The sequence below is a fragment of the Ochotona curzoniae genome, unplaced genomic scaffold (assembly GCF_017591425.1).
Source record: "Ochotona curzoniae isolate NIBS_2020 unplaced genomic scaffold, NIBS_Ocur_1.0 contig_1302, whole genome shotgun sequence".
Lineage (NCBI taxonomy): Eukaryota > Metazoa > Chordata > Mammalia > Lagomorpha > Ochotonidae > Ochotona > Ochotona curzoniae.
In genome coordinates, this window is record NW_024465035.1 from 2,638,381 (window position 1) to 2,661,393 (window position 23,013).

The window sequence follows — 23,013 nt, forward strand, 5'->3', positions numbered from 1 at the left end:
GCCATTTTCTGGTGTTTTCTCAGAGATTCTAGAAGGGAGCTGGATCAAAAGTGGAACCATGGGTATCTGAGCTAACTCATGTGGAGTGCCGGCAGGTGGCTTCTCATCCCGCTATGCCACAGGCTTACCCCCGGTGCATACTTCTCATTTTGCTTAAGATTCTTGGAAAAGTTTGATTTTTTTTTTCTCTAAACAAATGGAGAACTACCTCTATGTTAGTAATTTGGGGTTGAACTTAGGTGAGGGTTTGTTTGTTTTGGGTGGGTTTATTTTATTTTTTGTAGAGTCTGCCATTTTCTCTGTACACAATTATGTCACCTGTGAATGAAAACAGCTTTAATTCCTCTTTCTGAGTAGCTTTAGTTTTCCTCTTTTCCCTCTGTTGTACTGCACAGAATCTTTAGTTTGATGCTGAATAGACGTAGTTAGAAAGGATGCTTTTGTTGCATTCATAATGTTTTTTAAAAGAATTATTTCTTTTTCATTAAAAAGTTACAAAAAGAGAGAAAAGGCATGTCTATCCACTGGCTCACTGCCCAGGTGGCCGCAGTGGCTAGAGCTTCTTCCAGGTACCCCGTGTGGGCTCAGGCTGCTAAGGACCTGAGCCATCTGCTGCTGCTTTCCCAGGCCAGGCCATCAGTAGGGAGCTGGATGGGAAGTGCAGCAGCCGAGACCCGAATCGTCATCCATGTGGGATTCTAGCAGTACAGGAGGATTAGCCTGCTACAGGAATGTACTCTATTGCTAATCTTAACAATTCTAACAGGGAAATGAAAATCAACTAAATAAACAGTACAACTATTAGAGCAGTTCAAAGATTACGCATAAAAGAAAGAATACAATTGCTGTAGAATTCAATAATCCGACTACTGTATGTGTGAAAGAGGTGTGATTAATATTTGAAGCAACATCTGTATTTCCATGTTTTTTTCAGGATTTATAATAACCAAAATAACAGATTCAGCCTTTATGTTCACCTATAGACAATGGCTGAAAAAAAATGTGTATATTCAGAAGGAAATACAAGGTACTTCACAAAGTCCATGGCGAAGTAGAGTTAAAAGATAAATATATTTTGCTTTACAGATTTAAGAAATTCTGGTTTTTTCATATATTTCCCTTGAACTTTTTAAAGATACGTCATATGCTTGGATTTCAAAATCACTTTGCACTGAAATTTTATAGTTACATTTTTCATGAACATTTTTAAGGGCTCTCATATCCTGTCATTTGCAACAACATGGGTGAGCCTGGAGAATATTTTAAGTGAAATAAGTTACAGAGAAAGGCAAATACCTTAGTCTTACTCAGGTCGATTCTAAGTTATTCTCACCGAAGTGGAGGATAGAATAGTGGTCAGCAGTGACTTGGGAAGACAACAAATAATAACACGTACCTAGAGGACACATCGATTAGATCAAGGCATGAAGTCTTAGAATAATTTCAACTAATGTGATGAATTGCCACCTTGTATAAATGGGAAGACTAAAAATACCTTAAAATTAATCTGCTTAGTAAGTCAGAAACTTGAAAGACTGATCTACAAAATAAAATTAGGACTCACCATATTTTATACTTATTAAAGCTGATACTAAAAACATGGTGAAAGAGAAGGAACCAGTATTAGCTTTGTGTTTGTTCATGGTTCACAGATCTTGGAATAGGATAAGAGTTCTGGGATCATTATATTGGATGCCTATAGTGTGAGTCTTTTCAGCAGTGAACCAGGATTCTTCTGGGCTGTTCTGCCACTACTTCACAGTACAGTCACTGAAGTTGTTCCCATCATGACTAATTACCTGAGTTAGGTGCATCAGCCTAATAAAGCAATTAAATGTCAAAGACCTGGGACTTGAAACTGTCAAAATTTGTTCTAAAGATTTATTTTCAGGGCTCAGGACTGTAGTCTTGCAGCTGAAGGCCTTGCATGCACCAGGATCCCATATGGGCACCGGTTTATATCCCAACTGCTCTACTTCCCTTCCAGCTGCCTACTTGTGGCCTAGAAAAGCAATTGAGGTTGACCCAAAGCCTTGAGACCCTGCAAGAAGCTCGTGGGTTCAGATCAGCTCAGCTCTGGCTTTGTGGCCACTTGGGGAGTGAACCAGCAGGTGGAAGATCTTTCTTTCCTTCTCTGTAAAATGTGACTTTCCTATAAGAATAAATCAGTCTCTCTCTCTCTCTCTCTCTCTCTCTCTCTCTCTCGACTTGCTTTCATTGGAAGGGCAGTTTTACAGGGAGGGAAAAATAGAAATATCTTCCATTTGCCGTTTGACTTCCCAAATAGTCACAACGGCTGGAACTGAGCAAATCTGAAGCTAGGAGCCAGGAGCATCTTCCTGGTCTTCCATATGGGTGCGGGGGTCCAGATGCTTTCAGCTGTCCTCTCCAGTTTTCCCAGACCTCAGGCAAGGAGCTGGAAGGGAAGTGAAACAAGCAGGATAAAACCAGTGCCCACAGTGTGTGCCAACACTTGGGGATGGAGGCTTAGCCACTAGAGCCAGTGAACTGCCCCCCAAACAGTGTTTTTAAGTGTTTATATGTGCATTATTTTCACTAAATTACCTCAGGATTTTAAATTTTTTAAATGTACATTTTCAAATAATAGTATCTTCTAGGAGACTCCCTTACAGTATTTGTAAGAAGGTGGAATTTAAAAAATTTAGGTTAAGCATTTAACACAATTAAGCCACCACTTGAGACACTCACGTCTAGCAGCTGCAGCTGGGTTCAAGTCCCACCTCCACTTGTGTTTGCCGCTCTCTGCCAGTGTACACTCTGAGACTTGAATTGGGTTCCAGGCTTACAGTTTCAACCTGAACCCAGTCTCAGTAGGGGCATTTTTGAAGTGAATTGGTGACTATAGGATCTTTTTTCTCTTTGTGTCTGTCAAGTAAAGTGAAAAAACGTTTTTAAAATTGTTGACCTGGCTTGTGAAGCATTGAGTTAATCTGCCTGTAATGTCAGTGCCCTGTAAGGGCACTGTTTGAAGACATGCTTGCCTGCATCTAATCCAGCTCACTGCTGACGTGCCAGGGAGAACAGCGAGTGGCCCCGTGCTTGCCCCCAGGCACACGGTCTGGCTGGGAGGTGAACACTCAATGAGAGATGTGTAGGTCTCTCTTTAATTCTTCCTGTCGATTGAATAAATCTTCTAAAAATAAGTAAAATGTTTAAAAATTTTTTTGAAGATAAATTTATTTCTTGGTAACAAATATTTTTAAATCCTTGGGCTTTTGAAGACCATTCATACACATGAATTTCAAAAATTTCTGCACTAAAACACATCTTTTCATTCCATTTTTCTACTGATAATTTAAAGAGCAGAAACAACTTTGATTTTAGCATAATATTGGTAGTTTTTATGTTATAGAAGCTATTTGAAAAGTAGAAAATTTCCATGTTCTAGATCATTACAAGTGAAATATAAGTATGGGATTGAATTAATATTTCTTAATGGAAGTGGGTAGCATGTGTTGCAGCTTGAGGTGTTAATTGGAGGTTTGCTGGTTTGTTTTCTTCCTCCTCTAGTGACGCTATTGCTGAGATTAGAGCCATTTGTATTGAAGAAATCGGAGTGTGGATGAAGATGTACAGTGATGCCTTCCTGAACGACAGTTATCTGAAATATGTTGGCTGGACTCTTCACGACAGGGTAGGTTGCTTTATTTTATGTTTTAATGAAAAGTACACTTTTCATGATGCTAACATGCTATGATCAAAAGGGCAACAACTAGCTTTTGAAAAGTTATAATGATACAGAAATTTGATTATTCAGCATTAATTAATTTAAGGTTATTGAAACATTGTCTGGAGACGTGGTTATTTAAGGGCGGTACTGTCCTAAATCCACAGTGTCAACTTTTTGCTTCTAAACTGTAAAGAGAGTACAAGCTGTATTCCCAGGAGGTAATAACAATTGAATGAAAGGATTTTTTTCTTAACACATAAAGACTCTAGAAGGGGTTGGTATTTGACAGAGCCCTGGAGATGCTGCTGAAGTGCCCACATCCCGTATCACAGTGTGTAGATTCTAGTTCCCTGTTCACACCAAACCTGCTCATACACGCCCTAGCTAGGCAGCAGATGATGACATGAGAAAGACCAGACTGAATTCTTGGCTCCTGGCTTCAGCCTGCCTCAAGCATGGGTGCTGTGAAAATTAGTAAATGAATCGGCACATGGAATCTCTGTCTCTTTGCCTTTCAAATAAAATGATAAGTTGGGATTAAGGGAACATTAAGCGTTCTTAATTTGAATTCTCACGGGTCATGTTGTAGTTTTGCCATGAGTTTGACAGGTGGTTAGGCTACCTGGGATTGTTTGATGTAAAATCTGTCTCCACCTGTAGTGACAATTCTTGAGATTGACTTTTAAAGGAGTCTGGCATGCTTGAATACTAAATGAGTAATTTTCAAAATAATCAAGGAGTAGAATTTCCTTTTAAACTGTAGGTCTTGTTATTCCCACCCAGTACTCCTTGTAGTTTTTTCTTCTCAAAATTGCTACAGTAATTTGCCCATTTTTTTTTTACTTGAAACTGACCTCAGACCCATGTTACATCTGTTTAGAATGAGATGAAAGAATTTCCGTCTTGATTAAAATTTTAGAGTTTGTAATCTAGTCCTTTCTCCTTGATAAGCAAAACTGCAAAACCGATGTGGGTGTATATGTGTAGGGTAGTGTACACTTCACTCTAAGAAAACAGTTTGTCAAAACAAAATTAATATTTACATTTTCCAACCACTAGTTTTATTTGTGTTTGATAAGAACATGACCAGTTCAGACCTAGCAATTGCAGTGTATCTGCTCTGGGCTAAGCATCTTAATGTCTTTCTGGAATTATACTCATGACAGCAGATTGCCTTGTTTTAGGCATAGTGGTTTTCCAGTAATACTCTGTACCACTTTTGCTTTTACCTTATATCTTAGTTTATTTTCTGTGGCTAAAACAGAATACTTGAGGCTAATTTGTTTTAAAAAAAGGTGGGGGATGGGAAGGAAGGAAGAAAGAAAATGTACTTTGGCTCCACCTCTGGAGGCCAAAGTACATGTCCTTGGCATCTGCTTGGTTTCTGGTGAAAACTTCATGAAGGAAGTGTAAGGAGTTTCTGTGGAAAGTGGAAGGGGAGTGGGGAATAATTCAAGTAATGGCTAACATATTTCTTGAAACCATTTGTCCAACACCCTTGTTTTGTTTTGTTTTGTTTTGTTTTGTTTTGTTTTGTTTTGTTACTAATCATAAGCTTTGGTAGAAATAGCCCCCATCTACACACAGCTCTTACACACACAGCTCTTACACACACAGCTCTCCTGCTTTCTGACATGTGCTTCATCCACAGCATCAGTCGTCTGAATTGGGTTCAGTGAACTTGCATTGTATCCTCTTCTTTGTGTTGCTTCCTCTCATGGAGTTCATCAGAAAACTTGAAGCCCTAGACAGTGCTGTGCTGTTCTTTCAACTCCGTGCACTCCAACCACATACAGGCACATCTGTTTAATGATTAGTCCCCTGAATTTGGTTCATTTCAGGTCTTCTGAGTATTACCTTTTAAACATTCGTAGCGCACATGCACATTTTACTTTGGAAGCATAAATTAGTTTCTCTTAAAAACAAAATAGTGGGGATTGTGGCACGAAAGGCTAAGCCTCTGCCTGGAACACTTACCATCTCATGTCAGAGTGCCAGTCGAAGTCATGCCGTTCTGTTGTCAGCCCACCGCCCTGCTGCTGCTCCTGGGCAAGCAGGAGCTGAGGGCCAAATTGTGCGTGTGCTGAGATGGAGCTCCTGACTCCTGACATATTATCTCTCTTGGGCCCGGTGTGCTAGCCTTGTGGCTGAAGTCCTTGCCTTCAGTTTGCCGGGATCCCATATGGGCTCCAGTTCTAATCCTGGCGGCCCCGCTTCCCATCCAGCTCCCTGCCTGTGGCCTGGGAAAGCAGTCGAGGGCGGCCCAAAGCCTTGGTACGCTGCACTTACAAAGTCTTCACTGTATCATCTTCTTTCTGTTTTAAACACCTTCCTGCTTTTCTGTTTTTCCTGACTGCCTGGTGGGATGTAAAAGAGAATAGTAGATATTTGTTGTATGAATAAATGATGTTACTTTAAACCACCTGGTCTCATATTTTCAATTTTGTGGGTTTTTTTTTTTTAAGATTTACTTTTGTATTTGAAAGACATCTCTCACAGAGCTTGTGTCTGCTACTTTTCTCTGAAATGGCTGCAACAGTCAGAACTGGACCATAGAAAGTCAGAAAGCAGGAGTTTCATTGGATTTCTCACATGGGTGCAGGAGCCCAGTTAGGCTGTCTCATACTGTTTTCCAAGGTGTGTCGTTTGGGAGATGTATCAGAAATGGAACATCTGGGACTTGAACCAGTTCCCAAATGGGATGTCAGCGTTGTAGGCAGAAGCTTAACATGGTTCACCATCATGCCAGCTCTTCAATTTCATGAAAATTGTAATAGCATTTATTTGTAAGTGCCATAAGTGATAGATTTATTGCTCAATTTAAGTCTTTATAGGTGTCCTATACATACTACAATATAGAGTTAATATAGGGATGGAAAGCGTTAATACAAAATTAGATTTGTCCAGAGGCTTATTTTAGTAATTTCATAAAGGACAAATGAGAGTAGCCATTTGTAAGTATAATTATAAGTTAAAAATCCTACAGTTGGATTTCAGAATTGATCTGCTAATCAGGTAACGGGTCCACTGTGAGTTAGGTATGAGTGCAGCAGTGTGCGTTTGTTGTCTTACTCTGTATGGAATTACAATATGAAGTAATTGGAATGATTGAGTGGATTTTAGTCTAGGGAGAAACTTGAAAAGCTTTTTAATATTTGTAACATGGAATTGATGGCTTCATTGTGCTGTATTGTTTTTCTGTAGCAAGGGGAAGTCAGGCTCAAGTGCTTGAAAGCTCTCCAGAGTCTGTACACCAACAGAGAGTTATTCCCCAAATTGGAACTGTTCACCAACCGATTCAAGGTAAGCATTAGAAACGATGAAGCTTTTGATACCACAGGTGTTAGTTGTAACTAGTTTAGCAAATGGCATTATCATACCAAGCATTTGTTTTATATGCTTTAGGGCATAACTCTTTAATTCTATATTAAATGGATGGATAACTGTTTTCACCAACCTTTGAAAGAAGGCTATCCTGCCAAAAATAAAACTTTCTTTATGTCTTTATGAACAGATTCTCCAAGTGAAGGTATAATTGTCGTAGTGCTAGTAAATGAAATTTTTAACAGTAAATACACCAGGAAACTGTCTTTGGGTGACTGGAGACTTCACTATGGCTTCAAGTCTGAAGCAGTTTTATCTGTCCCTGACATTGTACATACACCCCTAGAATATTGAGGAGACTTCAAAACTTGTACAAAAGTAGAGTCAAAATATATTTACTCTTGTGTAAAAATAGGATATTCGTGCATAGCTTTATTGTAATACTCATTTTCCATGAACATTTTAGGATCCCTATATATTACCTTAAGTTTTTTCCTGACTCCTGTTTGTGTTTGGTTTATTGCACTTTTTTTTTTTTAGGATCGCATTGTATCAATGACACTTGATAAAGAATATGATGTTGCTGTGGAAGCTATTCGATTGGTTACTCTGATACTTCAGTAAGTATAGTATCAGTTAATACTTTATCTAAGATTAAAGCACACTTGCATTTCTGGATTAAATCCTGTTTGACATGATAAATTTTGTTTTGTTGATCTATTTTTTGTTCATCAATGCAGTCTTATATTTAAATCTTCATTAAGATTTTCGATGCGTCAAGAATAAATTTGACATATATTTCCACCCACTCTAGGTCAACTTGTAAAACACCTTGGTAAAACATTTTCCTGTTCTGAAATAAATTGTGCGTTACTGAGATCAATTCCTCCTTGAAATTTAAAGAGTTTCACTAGTTGCATGTGATTTTTTTATTTCTTTTCTAGAAAGAGGTTTTTCTGGGTTTTTTCTCTTGTATTTCTTTAAAATATTTTGTCATGCGGCAGTTGTACACTGTACATACAATATTTTGAAATGACAATGTACAATGTCATTTTTAAAATGCATATGTATAAAGTGTAATGATCACATAAGAATAAGTGATATGGTTTATCATAGACACTTGTTAAATTGAAATTTCTATTATTTTTTGAAATATTCAATTATCAACTGTAGCTATCCTACTAAATTATAGAATATTCAAAGGTTTTTCTGCCCTCCAACAATCCTCCTCCGTACCCATAAAAATCTTTTAATTTTTTCAGTATCTGCCCCAACCCTATACCATTCTGAAGCTCTGGTAGCCACTTTTATTCTTACTTCTGTGAGATCAGTTTTTTTAGCTGCCACATATAACTGACAATGTACAGGTTGTGTGTTTTCTCAGGCTTATGTCTATTAGCATAATGTCCAGCTATTCTGTTCATGTTACTGTAAATAACAATTTTTTTCTTATGGTTGAATAATATTTCATTGGGTGTGGAAAGGTACTTGAAAAGGTTTGTGATGGGGTGGTTCATGTGGCACAGAGTTAGGGCACTGTCTAGGTTGTCTGCATCCTATGCCACAGTGCCTTGGATTGACTCTGACCTCCACTTTTGGTCCTGCTTCTCCTGATGGCCCAAAAACAGAGGATGATGGCTTGGGTTCTTACTTTCCTGCTAGCTGAGTGGGCCTGCAGCTTCATCCTCAACGCAGCATTTGGGGAGAAAACCATCCTCTTGCTTTCTCTCCCTTCCCTCAAAATCCCCCATTAGTCTCTCAGGTAAGATAAAAGTTATGCAGAATTGAATAAGTGTTTATTTTAGAACACTGTATTTTGAAATTGAATTATAGTGTCTTCAATAACTTTTCTACATAAATTTTGAAGGTCCTTCCTATAATTTCACAAAACTTTTATTCCGTTTTTTTGTGAAATTTCTGCAAGTACCCTTATGTATTAAGAGTCATTGTGAATATATGTGGCTAGAAGACTGAACAGTCTCTCTGTACATTTTCTGAATTTTACATACTAATTAATTGTCTCAGAGTTATAAGGAAGTATTCCTTTTGGAGTAAGGTAAAACAATCAAAATCAATATACAGTGAGCTTTCATAATATTCAAAATGTAAGTAAAGGTAAAACTGAGGATAAATATTTATTTTATGATGTTCCTTATTTTAGTGGCAGTGAAGAAGCCCTTTCTAATGAGGACTGCGAAAATGTTTACCACTTGGTGTACTCAGCACATCGCCCTGTCGCAGTGGCAGCCGGAGAGTTCCTTCACAAAAAGTGAGCTCGTCGTCTTTGAAGACAAGTCCTGCTTTTTGTGTTTTGTTTGGTTGTTTACAGAAGACTCAGACTGTCCCTTTTCAATTCCAGGGTCTATAGTACCTTGTAGCCTCGGTACACATTAGGAACTGTGTCACTTAAAATGATGTTCCCTAAAGCATGCTCCTTTTCTTTGAAATCTGAAAGGATGGGTCCCACTTAGGAGCATGAAGTAGAAATTGCCAAAGTACATGATCTATCCATAAGCTCCCTAGATAATTAATATACTGTGCTCTCCTCTCCCCTCCCTTTAAGATTCTGAGTTCAGGGATCCAGCCTTTGCACTGTTCTTAAGACTCCTCTGTGAACTCCCTACTTCCTGTCAGAGTTCCTGGGTCAGGCCCGGCTCTGTTTCCAGTCTGGCTTCTGATGCGCATCCCGTGGGGCAGCGGGCGTGGCTCGAAGGCTTGAGTCTCTGCTGTGCACATGGATGCCTGGCGTGAGGTCCAGATCACCGAATCTGGCCTGACTCAGGGCATTGCAGCCGCTGGGGAAGAATCTGTGCATAGACGTTCTGTCTTTCTGCCGTTCAAATTAAACCAAAATAAATGTTTAATTATTAAAAAAAAAATCTGAGTTGTTACCTTCTCAACACTTGTAGTCTAAATGTTCAGAATACCTCCCAAATTTGTGTGATTTCTTTTTCCTCTTCTGTTCACTGGGATAAAGATTATTTTAATCAGTTATTCTTAGTAATATATGTGCAGTTGCAGCTTAGCTTTAAAAAATTACCCTCACTTATAGGAAAAATACAGAACTAATGAGTCTGTAAAATGTGAACAGTTCTGTGAAGCAAATTTTGGGTCAGGATTTATTACTGTATATGTTCTATCATTTTTAGTAGATTAATTTATTCTTAAAGTATTCTTATCTGCATGTGGCTTGTTTTGTATTTTGTGTTTTAGTCCGTCATGTACTGATTTAGGAGTATGCTGAAGCATACATTTCAGTCGTGCCCTCAACAGCTGTTCTGTGGGAGGATGAACTTTGACTCTGACAAGCCTGGGCCTCCCTGCAGTGTCTGCATCAGTGCGGCATGCTCGCTGTGGGGCCTCTCCCAGCGGGAAGAGTTGCTCCTGTGTGGAAAATCTTGATGGCTGGTCATTGTGGTAGAGAGAGCAAAGAGGGCAAAAATGAAAGATTTCAGCAGGAATTTCATACTGGCATATTGAATTTGCCAGTGCCTTTGGTATTGGTGGCTTGCAGAATAATCTTATCTCCTTATTTATCATGAGATATTGTTTGCACAGACATAAAGGATGTACTTCAGACTTAAATTCCTTTTATAAGAATTACTTTTTAATGTCTACATAAGTTTTCCAAAAGTTGTCTTTCAGAAAGTAAAAGAAATGTGAAGTAAAGAGGTCATCCTGTGTGGACTGCAGACCGTAAACTAGAGTGTTGAGTTGGAGCTCCTTATCTGCCTTGTGTTTTCCTTTTAAAAAAGAAATAGGCACAGGGAGATGTTCCCTCTCCTGACTTCCCCAATTACCTGCAATTGCCAGAACCTTCCATCTGGGTTTTCCATCTGGGAGCCAAGTACCCAGTACTTGAGCTATTACTTATTTCCAATAAGTAGATCCAGGGTGCGAAACCAGACGTCTGATAAGAAGGATGCAGGCATCCCCAACGGCAGGCTCAGTGCTGTACCAGAGACTCATCATGTTGTATTTTTCCAAGTTTGTGATATTTACTAGACTTTTTTTTTTTTAATCAGTATGTTACATAAAATGCAGAAAAGTAAATCTCTGAAAATCATTTACTTCTTGGGCAAATAAAGCTTCACTGTGTTACGCACATTTTAGGCCGTTGCTCTGTAGAAATTCATGATTTGTTCTTTTAGATTTTTTAATGAACTCTTTTTGTTTTTGATTTTTATCCACTTGAGGAAGGAAGGGAGAGGGAGGGCGCATGCTGCCATCCTCTGGGTCACTCACAGATGCTGGACCTGCCAGGACTTGAGCTGAAGCAGACAGGCCTGGCCAGCACACTCACTGGAGCATTGGGGAGTGGAGCAGCAAATGGGAGGTCTCTCCCTTTCTGTCTCTTTTCCCCTTTGTGTTCTGTTCAGACAAGTGAAAGTGTGTGATGTTTTAATTAAAAAGGAAAAGTTATGCAGAGTGGACATTTAACGGAATTTCTAAGCCATCACGTAGGCATGTTTTCCATCCTGATAGAACGTCTCGAGTTTGAGTCCAAGCTCCACTTACGCTTCCAGGCTCCTGCCTTCCTTCTGGCCCAGCCTTGGGTGGTTCAGGCATTTGAGGAGAGAACCATCCTATGGAACATCTCTGCCATTAAACTTTTAAATATGAATTTTCATCATTATTGCTTGCAAATTTGGAAAATGCTACAGTTACATTATTATAGTTATAAATTGTAGTTGTAAATCTATATTTAAGGCAAAAGAAATCAGTTGATAATTACCTACTCTGTCCATGCAGAATAATAACAGCATTTGGACATTGCTTAGCACATCAGTAAGAATTTTATTTTTCTGGTCTGGAAAGTCGTCAGTTCCCTGTTTGTATTGAAATAGATGATCTGACCTGATCCTGTTGCTTCTCTCTTCTTAATCCATGTATGAAGTGAAGGAAGAAAATCTGTATCCGTGTGCATTTGTAATCTTCTGGTTTTATTTGTATAGATTGTTTAGCAGACATGATCCACAAGCTGAAGAAGCATTAGCAAAAAGAAGGGGAAGGAACAGTCCGAATGGGAACCTCATAAGGATGCTCGTTCTGTTCTTTCTGGAAAGTGAGGTAAGCAATGCTGGGTGTTACTTACTTTGTTTCATGTTGCATAGTAAGTAAAAACTGTCATTTGATTCATTAAGCTTTTAATCATATGATGACAAATCCATTTTTATGAGTGTCTTCCATGAGTTGCTTGCTTATGGAATTAGTACTCTCTCTTGTGTTGGGAAAGCTTCTGAAACGCGTGTGGGTGTGGATCGACTCTTGTTCTCCTATAATACTGAATACTGTGCTTTTGCTTGTTTTTCTTTAATTTTTCCCTATGGCCTTTAAATCATATTGTTTAAACAGTTTATTAAAAGTTGTCAGACTGTTATAACAATCATATTTTAAACTGATTATTTAATAAGGATACTGAAAACTATGAATTCACATTTAGTTTATCGTACACGTCTTGTAAGTTATCATTTAAACAGTTTTAGAATTAAAACTCGTAATGTTGTATCTACAAAGATCTATTCTCACAGTTGAGCATTTTGAGCTGCTTGCTTAGTTGGTACTTTGTATTTCCTTCTGAGCTGAACCTAAAAAACTTGTGATTGAATGAACTGGTTGGTTTAGGAAGAGAGTAAAAATGTGGCCAGCACTGTTGTGTGGTGGGTTGAGCCACTGCTTATACTGCCAACATTCCATGGGGGTGCCAGTTCCAATCCCAGCTGCTTCACTTTTGTTCCAGCTTTGTGCTAATGTACCTGGGAAAGCAGTGGAAGATGGCCTAAGTTTTTTTCTGCACATACGTGGAAAACCCAGAAGATACTCTGGGCTCTCGGCTTTGGCCTGGTGCACTTGCAGCCATTTGGGAAGCAGAGAACGCTCTCTCCTCATTCCTTTGTCTCTCCTTCACTCTTTGTATAGATCCGCTTTTCAAATGAATGAATCTTTTTAAATAACTACTGAAAACAGATTTAGGAAACCAGTAAAGAACTAAAATCTAGGATTCTTAATTTTGTTTGGAAAAAAATTTTTTTGTACTGGAGTATCTGGGAAGAAGAGAAATTTAAGAGTTTTGGGGTAGGAGAACAGATAGAGCTGTTACCAGTGATGCCAACATTCCATGTGGTGCCAGTTCATGCTTGCCTGGCCGCTGATCCTCCTCCCTGCTAAGGGCCTGGGAAAAGCAGTGAGGTGACTCTCATATTTGGATTCCTGTGTGCACATGAGAAACCCCGATGAAATTCCAAGTTTCTGGCTTTGGCCTGGCCCAGCCCTGGCTATTGGAACCATCTAGGATATAAACTAGGGAATGAACTATATGTCTCTCCTTTTCTGTGTAACTATGGGTTTAAAATTTAAAAAAAAAAAAAAACAGAAAAAGATTCTTACTCAATTTTGAAAGTGCTAGAGGACCTCTGTAGGAGTCAGGAAGAAGGTCAAAGCAACTGTATGACAAGTGGGCCTGAACACGTGCTAGACTTCAGGATAAAGCAAGAAAAAGTGAAGAAGTTGCTGATGTTTTCTTCGTTGGGGAATCAAACAGTAAAGTGAAAACCAACTGGAGAGTTGAATTTGAATAGTAAAATTGTGTGTAAGCATAATGTTTTAAATGTGCATGCAAATCACTGGGGATTCCTATTAAAATGCCAGCGTTGATTTAGTGACATTTGAATGTGACCTTAGAGTCTGTATTTCTACAGTGTTCTGGGATGAAGTTTATTCTTCAACGCCAAATAGAATTTTGCTTACAGAGCAGTTGTGGCTATATTACACAATAAAATACAGTATGTGAATTTTAAAAAATAAAACCCTAAATATCAAATAACTATCATACTGATGGTAGGCCATTCAAATTATTTGAAGTGTCCTCTAGGTTTGGGAGGAATAATATGGTTCAGTTAGTATGCAGGGAACGTTTGGTTCAGCAGTTGTCACTGCTTGGGGCAGGCCACCCTCACAGCAGTGCCTAGGTCTAATCCAGCCAGCTTCCAGCTAAAGCAGATTCTGGGAGGCGGCACAGCTGAAGAACTCAGGTACCTTTCGCTTGTTAAAAGTCCAGGTGGAGTTTCAGGGTCCTGTCGTCTGCCTGGCCTATTGAACTATTGTGTGAAAAGAAGTCCCATGTTAAAGGTGACTCTAAAGGCACAACAGTTTCAAATGGTTTAGGAATGAAATATGCAAATATTATATATTGTTAAAAATTTAGGACATATGATCTTGACTAGTTGAATTTTTTTCATTAATTAAATGAGTTTTTTTTATTTCTGAAAGTTGATGGACTTTGTTAAGAGGTATAACCTTAATTTTATGTGGATTTTAGTTTAAAGCAATACTCTGTTTTTAGTATTCTGAGATATTACTACTGTATTCCTGTGTTTACTTAAGTATTCCTGGTGTAAGATATATTTGATTCTGTTATGACATTCTTATTAGCACCAAAAGCAACTACAAATCATATGTTAAGAGTTTCAAGTTGATTCATAGTGGTGGTTATATTGGTCTTTATGCTGTGCGCTGCTTCACCAAAAACATCCTTTGTGAAAATCTTTTCTTCCCACCCTCAAAGAACTTGTTATTATTTCTAACTGGTTCATGAAAGTTGTGTTTACAGAGTACCATAAAAATGTTTTAAAGCATATATACATTGTGCAAAGTTTAAATCTATTATCTCAAACATTTATTGTCTCTTTGTAGTAGAAATAGTCAAAATTCTCACAGCTTTCTAAGAAAAGCGTACATTGTTATCTATAGTCAATCTACTGTGCCGTAGCCTGTGTTTTCTCCTCTGTGCTGTAATTCATACCCATTCATCAACTTGCTCTATTCACACTTACTGTTTGCCTCAACTTCTGGTCACTACCATTATGCTTTCAACTTACACGTATCAACTTTTTAAAATTCTACATATGAACAAGTTCATACAGTTCTTTTCTTTGTCTGGGTTATTTCATTTAACTTTATAAACTGTAGTTCCATTGGTATAGTTGCTAATGACAGGATTTCATTCTTTTATGGAGGAATAATATTTCAAGTGTTTTATAATTATCCACAAAATCTTTCGGTGTTACACATGCATACACATGGAGCTGAATGTGAATTGAAGTCATATTCATTTTTTTGTAAGATTTATTTATTTTTATTTGAAAGAAAGATTTATAGGGAGGAGAGAGAGATCTTCCACGGACTGGTTGGTTCACTCACCACATGGCCACATGGCCAGAGCTGAGCTGACCTGAGACCAGGAGTTTGGAGCTTCCTCTGGTCTTCCTTGTGAGCACAGGGCCACAAGAACTTGAGCCACCTTGTGCTGCTTTCCCAGCCCGTGAGTGGAAGCTGAATCAGAAGTGGAGCAGCCAGGACAGGAACTGGTGCCCTTGTGTGATGCTGGCTTACCATGCCACCACCCAGATTGATTTTATTTTAAATGATGAATGTATTTCTTTGAATGATACCCTATCAGGGAGAGGCAGAGTTAACAGAGGGTAAAGGAGAGTCAGCTGTCTTCCACTCTTAGGCTCACTCCCTAGGTGGCCACAGCGGCCTGCACAGGCGGAAACCAGGAGGGAACTCTGTTGAGGTCTTCTGTGTTACTAGCAGGGGGCATTTGGAATGCTGGCATTGCAGGGTGTGGCTTAACCCCTGCACCACAGCACCATCCTGTGGAATCATACTCTGAGAGTGCGGTGAAGTTCTGATTGTATCTTAACCTGACCTCTCCCTCGCTTTATTGTAACAAGTTATTGAGTGAAATTTTACTAATGCATGAAACGTTAAATTTAAAAAACCCTTTAGGTATCATATTTGAAATGAGTTTGTGTTACAAATAAGTTGATAGACCACTGACTGGGATTAATTTCATTGTTGTTTTACTGAAATTTAAAATAGTAATGTATTCATATAATTATAAGATATTAAATTGAAGGAGATTAATAGTTCAAATAAAATAATGGAAATTACTAAATTTGTGTAAAATAGTTACCAGTTTATATTTCGCTGTCAAGTGTTTTTAGGTTATCACAATCTTTATGATAGTCATTAATTTAAAGCAGCAAAATACCTTGTATTTTAGATGCTTGCCAAATAGCAACATACTGGTACTTGAATGTCATTAGTCCAAATGTCACCATAATTTATTGCACAAACTATGATGCTTTCCAGAAGACATCGAAACCATTCGTCTGAAGCAGAAATACTCAGCCAGAATGTTCCTGGTCAGTGTGGAATTAAAATCATTTTCCTCGTAGCAATATGGAATGAAGAGGAATCATGATACTGATTTAATGCAAAAAATTGACAGATTTATCAAATTTTCTCCAGATGTTCAGCTGTATACCATGATTGATAACTTACAATTTTTGCTTGCTTTTTTTCTAAAATGTTGTTCAGCAGTCACCACTGACTGGCTGTGTTTCAGCAGGAGTAAAGACTTGGTGTGAATGTGTTTAGGAATCTTCATTTCTTGGAAAGATTTGCATGAAATGATTTTTTTTCTTTAAAGACGTCACTTTGAAACACCATTGATTTGTGAACTCCTTTGTTTAAAGTGTCTGCAAGAAACTGGAAGGCAGGGAAAATGAAAAACAAAATACTTAGGAGTGGGGCTATGGCAGCATTATCATGCTGCTCTGCCTGCAACACCAGCATCCCAGAGGGTGCTGGTTCAAGTCCCAGCTGCTCCATTTTCAAACCAGTTCTCTGCGTATGGCCTGGGAAAGCAGTGGAGAATGGCTCAGGTCCTTTTCTACCCACGTTGGAGATCTGGAAAGCAGCTCCTGGCTCCTGCCTTCAGATGGACTCAGCTCCAGCCTTTGCAGCTATTTGGGTTGTAAACCAGCTAATGAAAGACCTGTCTCTCCTCCTGTCTTTAAAAATCTGCCTTTCAAATAAGAATAAATAAATCTCTAAAGAGATATTTAGGAATTACTTTGAACCCAATAAAGGTGAATCATAAATAGAAAGGTATAATTAAGTCACTAGGAAAATAAGATTACTTTGTTTTAATAAAAGCTTCGAGAAATGCGTCCAAGTCCTAGAAGGATTAAAGCTACTGCCTGTAGGTTATTCTCCAGGGTTTAATGATTGGCAAGTGATGTAGAATTTAATGTGAATTGTCTGACAATAAATGTGCTTGTTTACTGTGAGAGCATGGATTCCAAACAGTATGTTCAAGCGTAATGACCAACAGAAGATCTGAATAAAGGTGGGAATTTGGCCTAGCAATCACGATGCAAATATCCCACATTAGAATGCCTGGCTTTGATTACTTATTCTAGTTCCTGACTCCAGATTCTTGCTGATGCAGACTTTCGGAGACAGCGATGTCTCAAATTAAGCAAATTAGAATGGCACAGAAATGCACTGAATCAAATGGAAATAAGTATAGGAAAGAGGGAAGGTGGAGTCATTTATGCTTCTGACCCTAAAGCAAGGAAAAGCTTGTGAAGTAAGAAAGGAGGGGTAGCATAGCTGGCTGAGCTTCCGGCTGTACCACCAGCATCCCGTGTGGGTGCCTGCTCATGTACTGTCTGCCCCACTTGTGATCTAGTTTCTTGCTAATAACCTTAGAAAAGCAACAGAAGATGGCCCAGGTTTTTGGGTGCCTACCACCTTTGTGGGCGACCTAAATGAAGCTGATGGTTTCAAAAGCTGACCCTCGCCGGTTCTAATCCCGGCAGCCCCGCTTCCCTTCCAGCTCCCTGCCTATGGCCTGGGAGAGCAGTCGAGGACGGCCCAAAGCTTTGGGAACCTGCACCCACGTGGGAGACCCAGAAGAGGCTCCTGGCTTCGGATCTGCATAGTATTGGCCCGTTGCGCTCACTTGGGGAGTGAATCATCGGACGGAAGATCTTCCTCCCTGTCTCTCCTCTCTGTATATCCGCCTTTCCAATGAAAAAATAATAAAAATAAATCTTTAAAAAAAAAAAAAGCTGACCCAGCCCTAGCTGCTACAGCCAACTGGGCAGCAAACCAGCAGGCAGAAGACTTATCTCTATCTTTCCCTCTCTGTAACTCTGACTTTCAAATAAATAAATAAACTTTTAAAAAAGAGTAGTGACTCATTTTCTTGACAAGAAAAGCGAAAGAATAGTAACAACCAGACAACTGTGAGTAGTGAAAAGTGACTTACATGGAGCTTGTAATTTCAGAAATTCTGCTAACTATTTTTTTGTTTTCACACCTGCAAATGATGTTGAACTGGGAAATCCCTAGTGTTAACTACTGAAAATGTTTTTTTTAAATAATTTTTACATACTGTATCTACATTATTAACAATGGACTATAAATATGCATTATTTTCTAGATGGTTCTTCAAGTCATCCAGACCACACCATTTTCAGCTATAAAGAAAATGGTTCATTAACTGAAAATATTTCAAGTTTATTTCTTAAATGCCATTTAGTCACACTTGATTTGTTAATTTTAGTTACATGAGCATGCGGCCTACTTGGTGGACAGCTTGTGGGAGAGCTCTCAAGAATTGTTGAAAGACTGGGAGTGTATGACGGAGTTGCTGTTAGAGGAACCTGTTCAAGGAGAGGAAGGTACAGTATTTCTATGTGTTTAATATATTGTTTCCAATGCTAATGTGCCATAGTATATATCGTAATTTCTTTGTTGTAATAAGCCAGAAGCCAGGTTGAACCACATTGGCAGGTTAAGCCACACTTAGTGCTGACCTCCTACATCCGGGCATCCTTTCTGATCCCTGCTGCGCTTCAGTCCAGCTTCCTGCTGCTCTGCCTGAGAAAGTCCTTGTGCCCATGCACCCATATGGGAGACCTAGTTGGAATTCCCGGCTCTTGGGCCTCGGCCTGACCTAGCCCCTTTGTTGCAGTCAGAGAATAAACCAGCTGATTGAAGATGTGTTTTTCTTTCTTTCCCTCTGCGATTCTGCCTTTAAATAAGTTAGTGAAGAGAAGATGGCCCTTTCTGCTGCCGAACTGAGGGGCCTTACTGACTGGATTAAACACCAGCTGCACTCTGGGTTCGTTTCACTTTGTGACCATGGGATTATAAAAGTACATTTTGAATTTTTTACTCTTAAATTACTCATAGTGGCACTAAGTTCAGCAACCCCATGAATTCTAACTATTCTCATTATCTTATGATTTCCTGGTTAAATCAGTTCCTCTTTTATGCACTGCTACCTGATCAATATGTGAGCAAAGGGTTATATTCCACTATTTTTCTTCTCTTGTTTATGGCACCAAATTAGTAAATTACTAAAGATGGTTTGAACTCACTATTTCTGATTTCCAGGTCGTGTGTGTGTGTGTGTGTGTGTGTTATGCTCTGTAAGGTTATTTCCTGGAAGGGTGGCAGAAGACGCCCCGTATCCTTTGTTATTGTTAGCTTTTCATTGTTATGTAAATCTTACGTAAGCCAATAAATGACAAACTTTGAATCAACAAGGTAATTTCAGTGCATTTACTCGTAATATGTACATAGTTGTCGATATTCTATGAGGTGATCTGTGGTTTAAATTCAGTTGACATTGGGTTTCCTTGACCTGGACTGTAGAGATTGGACCTGATTGGATGTGGTTTTAGCTAGCAAAATAATGAGATGGGAACATTAGAATCTCTGAAAATGTTGCCACTAACTTATTTAAAAACTAGCTAGAAGTTAAACTATGCTTTACATAGATGAAGTATTGTAAAATACTAATGAAGAAAAGTCAAGTTAAACACCTGAGCTATAGGACTAAAATTTGAGAAAATGTACCTTGTTAAATACTCCCAAAATCAACTTAGATCACAATACCTTAAAATTATCTTACAGTATTTTCCTGAAACCATTCTGTGTCTGTTTGGGTGTGTACATTCTCAAAATAATTTTGTTACTGGATTAAGTTTTATGTGGCCTGAGTTTTTGTTTATACTGTGCCATTAGATCAATACAGCCAAGTTGAAACTTCTCTGGGTCTCAGTTTCTTCAATATAAACGGAGCAACTGTAAATAAATAATTTTCTTTGGCGATTTCTGATGCTAACATTCTGCAATTCAGCTGATGGATAAAGTAAATATGAATAAATTATTCAAAACAAAAATAATTACTGATTCATCATCTTAAAATTTGGTGGGATCTGGGTCATTGCCAGCAGGCTCAGCTGCTGCTGTTTTGCCAACATCTGCTATGGCTTGAGTTTGATTCCTTCCTTTTTCACTTTGAATCCAGCTCCCTTTTAATGCACCTACAAAAGCAGAGGAAGTTGGCCGAGAGCTTGGGTATCTGCATTCAGGGTGAGACCTAGAAGTAGCTTCTGTCAGCACCCTAGCCCACTTCCAGCAATTGTAATCATTTAGGGAGTAAACTGGTAAATGGAAGATTCATTTTCTCTCTTTCTCACTCTTTCTCATTCTGCCTCCCAAATAAATCAATATCTAAAAAGAAAAAATTAAGTACTGGCTGATGTTGTGCCACAGTGAGGTTAAACCACTTCTTTGGACCCCAGTCTCCTTTGTCAGTGTGTCAGTTCAAGTCCCAGCTACTAATGTGCCTTGGAACGCAGTGGTAAATGCCCTATTATGTGGGCCCATGCCACCAGTGTTGGAGACCCTGGCGAAATACCTAGATATCCCTTTGTCACTTGTCAAATAAGTAAATAAATAATTATAAGGTTTGTTGGTGACCTTATAAGTCTAAACATTATGTTAAATGCTGTAGAAACAGTATTGGACCAAGTCAGCTCACTTGAGAAAAAGCCACATGTGAAAAGTTGGAAATTCTGTAGTTATACAGATTTGGTTGTCACTAGAGGAAAGCTTTTTGATATTATTAGGTGTTAGATTGTGTAGGTTTCTTCCAAAATAAGTGGTAATTCATGTTTTCTCTAAGTTAAAATGACTGAATTAAGATGTATATAACACATTGTACAGAATTAATTTGGGCAGACAGTAAAGTACAGCATATCATAATGCCTTTGTTTAGCTTTTCATTGCTTTTGTCTGTTTTTAAATAATTAAAATGACTAAAATATCTAGTGAGTGAAAGTAAAGAATTCAGAGATAGTTCATTCCAGGTGTAGGAGATTGAATATGAAAAGCTAAAACTTTTAAATGACTAATTCAACAGGGAAGTCTGGTTTATTTAATGCTGATTAGAAGCATAATTGTGAATATGGTAGGAATAATTAGGCCTGTACATACTACTAATTGGCATAAATAAAGGCCAAACATACTAACATTTTTAGATTTATTATCATTTGCTTCTTCATTTTACCATTTATTTATTTTTATTGGAAAGCAGATATACAGAGAAAAGGAGATACAGAGAGAAAGATCTTCTATCTGCTAGTTCACTTCCCAGCTGGCTACAATGACAGGGTCCCAAGGCTTTGGGCTGTCCTCCTCTGCTTTCCCAGGCCACAGCAGGGAGCTGGATGGGAAGTGGAGCAGCTGGGATTAGAAGTGGCACCCACAGGGCCCGGCGCGGTGGCGCAAGTGGTTAAAGGTCCTCGCCTTGCACGCCCGGGATCCCATATGGGCGCCGGTTCTAATCCCGGCAGCCCCGCTTCCCTTCCAGCTCCCTGCTTGTGGCCTGGGAAAGCAGTCGAGGACGGCCCAAGGCTTTGGGAACCTGCACCCGCGTGGGAGACCCGGAAGAGGCTCCTGGCTTCGGATCGGCGTAGTATCGACCCGTTGCGCTCACTTGGGGAGTGAATCATCGGATGGAAGATCTTCCTCTCTGTCTCTCCTCTCTGTATATCCGCCTTTCCAATAACAAAATAATAAAAATAAATCTTTAAAAAAAAAAAGAAGTGGCACCCACAGGGGATCCCAGAGAGTGCAAGGTGAAGACTTTAGCTACTGTGCCAGGCTCTGTTTATTTTTGTTTTAAAGGTAATTTTTTTTTTAATGAGATGAGGAAATACAGAGTGATCTTTAATCCACTGGTTCATTCCCTAAATGACCAAATGAGCCAGAGATGAGCTGAACTAAAGCTAATAGCCAGGAGTTTCTAGTAGTTTTTTCTGGGTCTCCTACATGGGGATAGGGGCCCAAGACCTTGAGCCATCCTCTGCTACTTTCCCTGGCTGTAGGCAGATAGCTGCATCAGAAGTGGAGCAGCTCAGACATGAACAGGTCCCCCTATAGAATGTGCTTGCAGGCAGAGAATTAGCCTACTACACCGCTGTGCTGGCCCCCAGACAGTGTAAAGGTTAAAGGTTGGAGAGTAAGAGGGACTGGGAGACAAAGGGGAGAAGAGCCGTAGGAGAAGAAAACAAAGGATGTGTTTCTAGAACAGATCTTTAAAGGCAGTTTTTTTAAACAAGGCTTTAAGCCAAAGGAGATAGATACGACTTTGTAAAAACTATTTTTGTCTGACAAAAGATAGCGTGGACAACAAAGGATAATCTGGGAGAAAATACTTGGGTCTTTGGAAAGGCAGAGTCCCTGCCCCTAATAGAATAGATTTCTTAAAGGACAAGAAATGAGCAACAGTAGAAAAATAGGCAAAAAAATAAACACAGAAAAATCTTCGGAAGGAGAAAAGCAAAATACATGTCACTTCATTGATTTAATAGAAAAGGCAAAATAAAATATCCACTGATTTAATACTTTTTTTCAGCTGTGGAATGGCAAAAAAAAAAAAAATTAAAGGGGTTTATATCACAACAGTGCCAGTACGGACATAGAGAACAAATTCTTATCATTATCATTTGCAGAAAAAGTTGCAGTAAATAATCGTGGATTGTTAGTGTCAGCATTTTGCCAGTTTGCTCTTTGGCCTATTACCATCCCTTTTAGAGTTTAGTGTTCGTTTATCTGAGAGGTAGAATTACACAGAAAGCAGAAGAATCTGCTTGCTGATTCCCTCTCTGAGTGACCACTACAGCCAGAGCTGGACCAAGTCAGAGCCAGAAACCGAAGTCTCTGGTGCTCTACTTGTATGCAGAGACACACTTGGACCATCTTCCACTGCTTTCTCTGGGTACATTGTCCAGGGGTTGGGTCAGAAGTAGAAAAGCTGCAACTCAAACTGATGCACATGTGGG

General features: G+C 39.0%; 1 protein-coding gene across 5 annotated transcripts in view; it reads left to right on the top strand.

Annotated features, from left to right (window-relative positions):
* STAG1 (stromal antigen 1) overlaps positions 1–23,013 on the top strand; it is a 198,826-nt gene that overhangs the window by 139,124 nt on the left and 36,689 nt on the right. For all 5 annotated transcript variants that reach the window (XM_041004538.1, XM_041004566.1, XM_041004557.1 and 2 more), the window contains exons 10-15: positions 3,532–3,655; positions 6,896–6,994; positions 7,556–7,635; positions 9,177–9,284; positions 11,971–12,085; positions 18,438–18,555. In XM_041004538.1, coding sequence (XP_040860472.1) covers positions 3,532–3,655; positions 6,896–6,994; positions 7,556–7,635; positions 9,177–9,284; positions 11,971–12,085; positions 18,438–18,555 — 644 coding nt within the window. The remainder of the gene's footprint in view (positions 1–3,531; positions 3,656–6,895; positions 6,995–7,555; positions 7,636–9,176; positions 9,285–11,970; positions 12,086–18,437; positions 18,556–23,013) is intronic.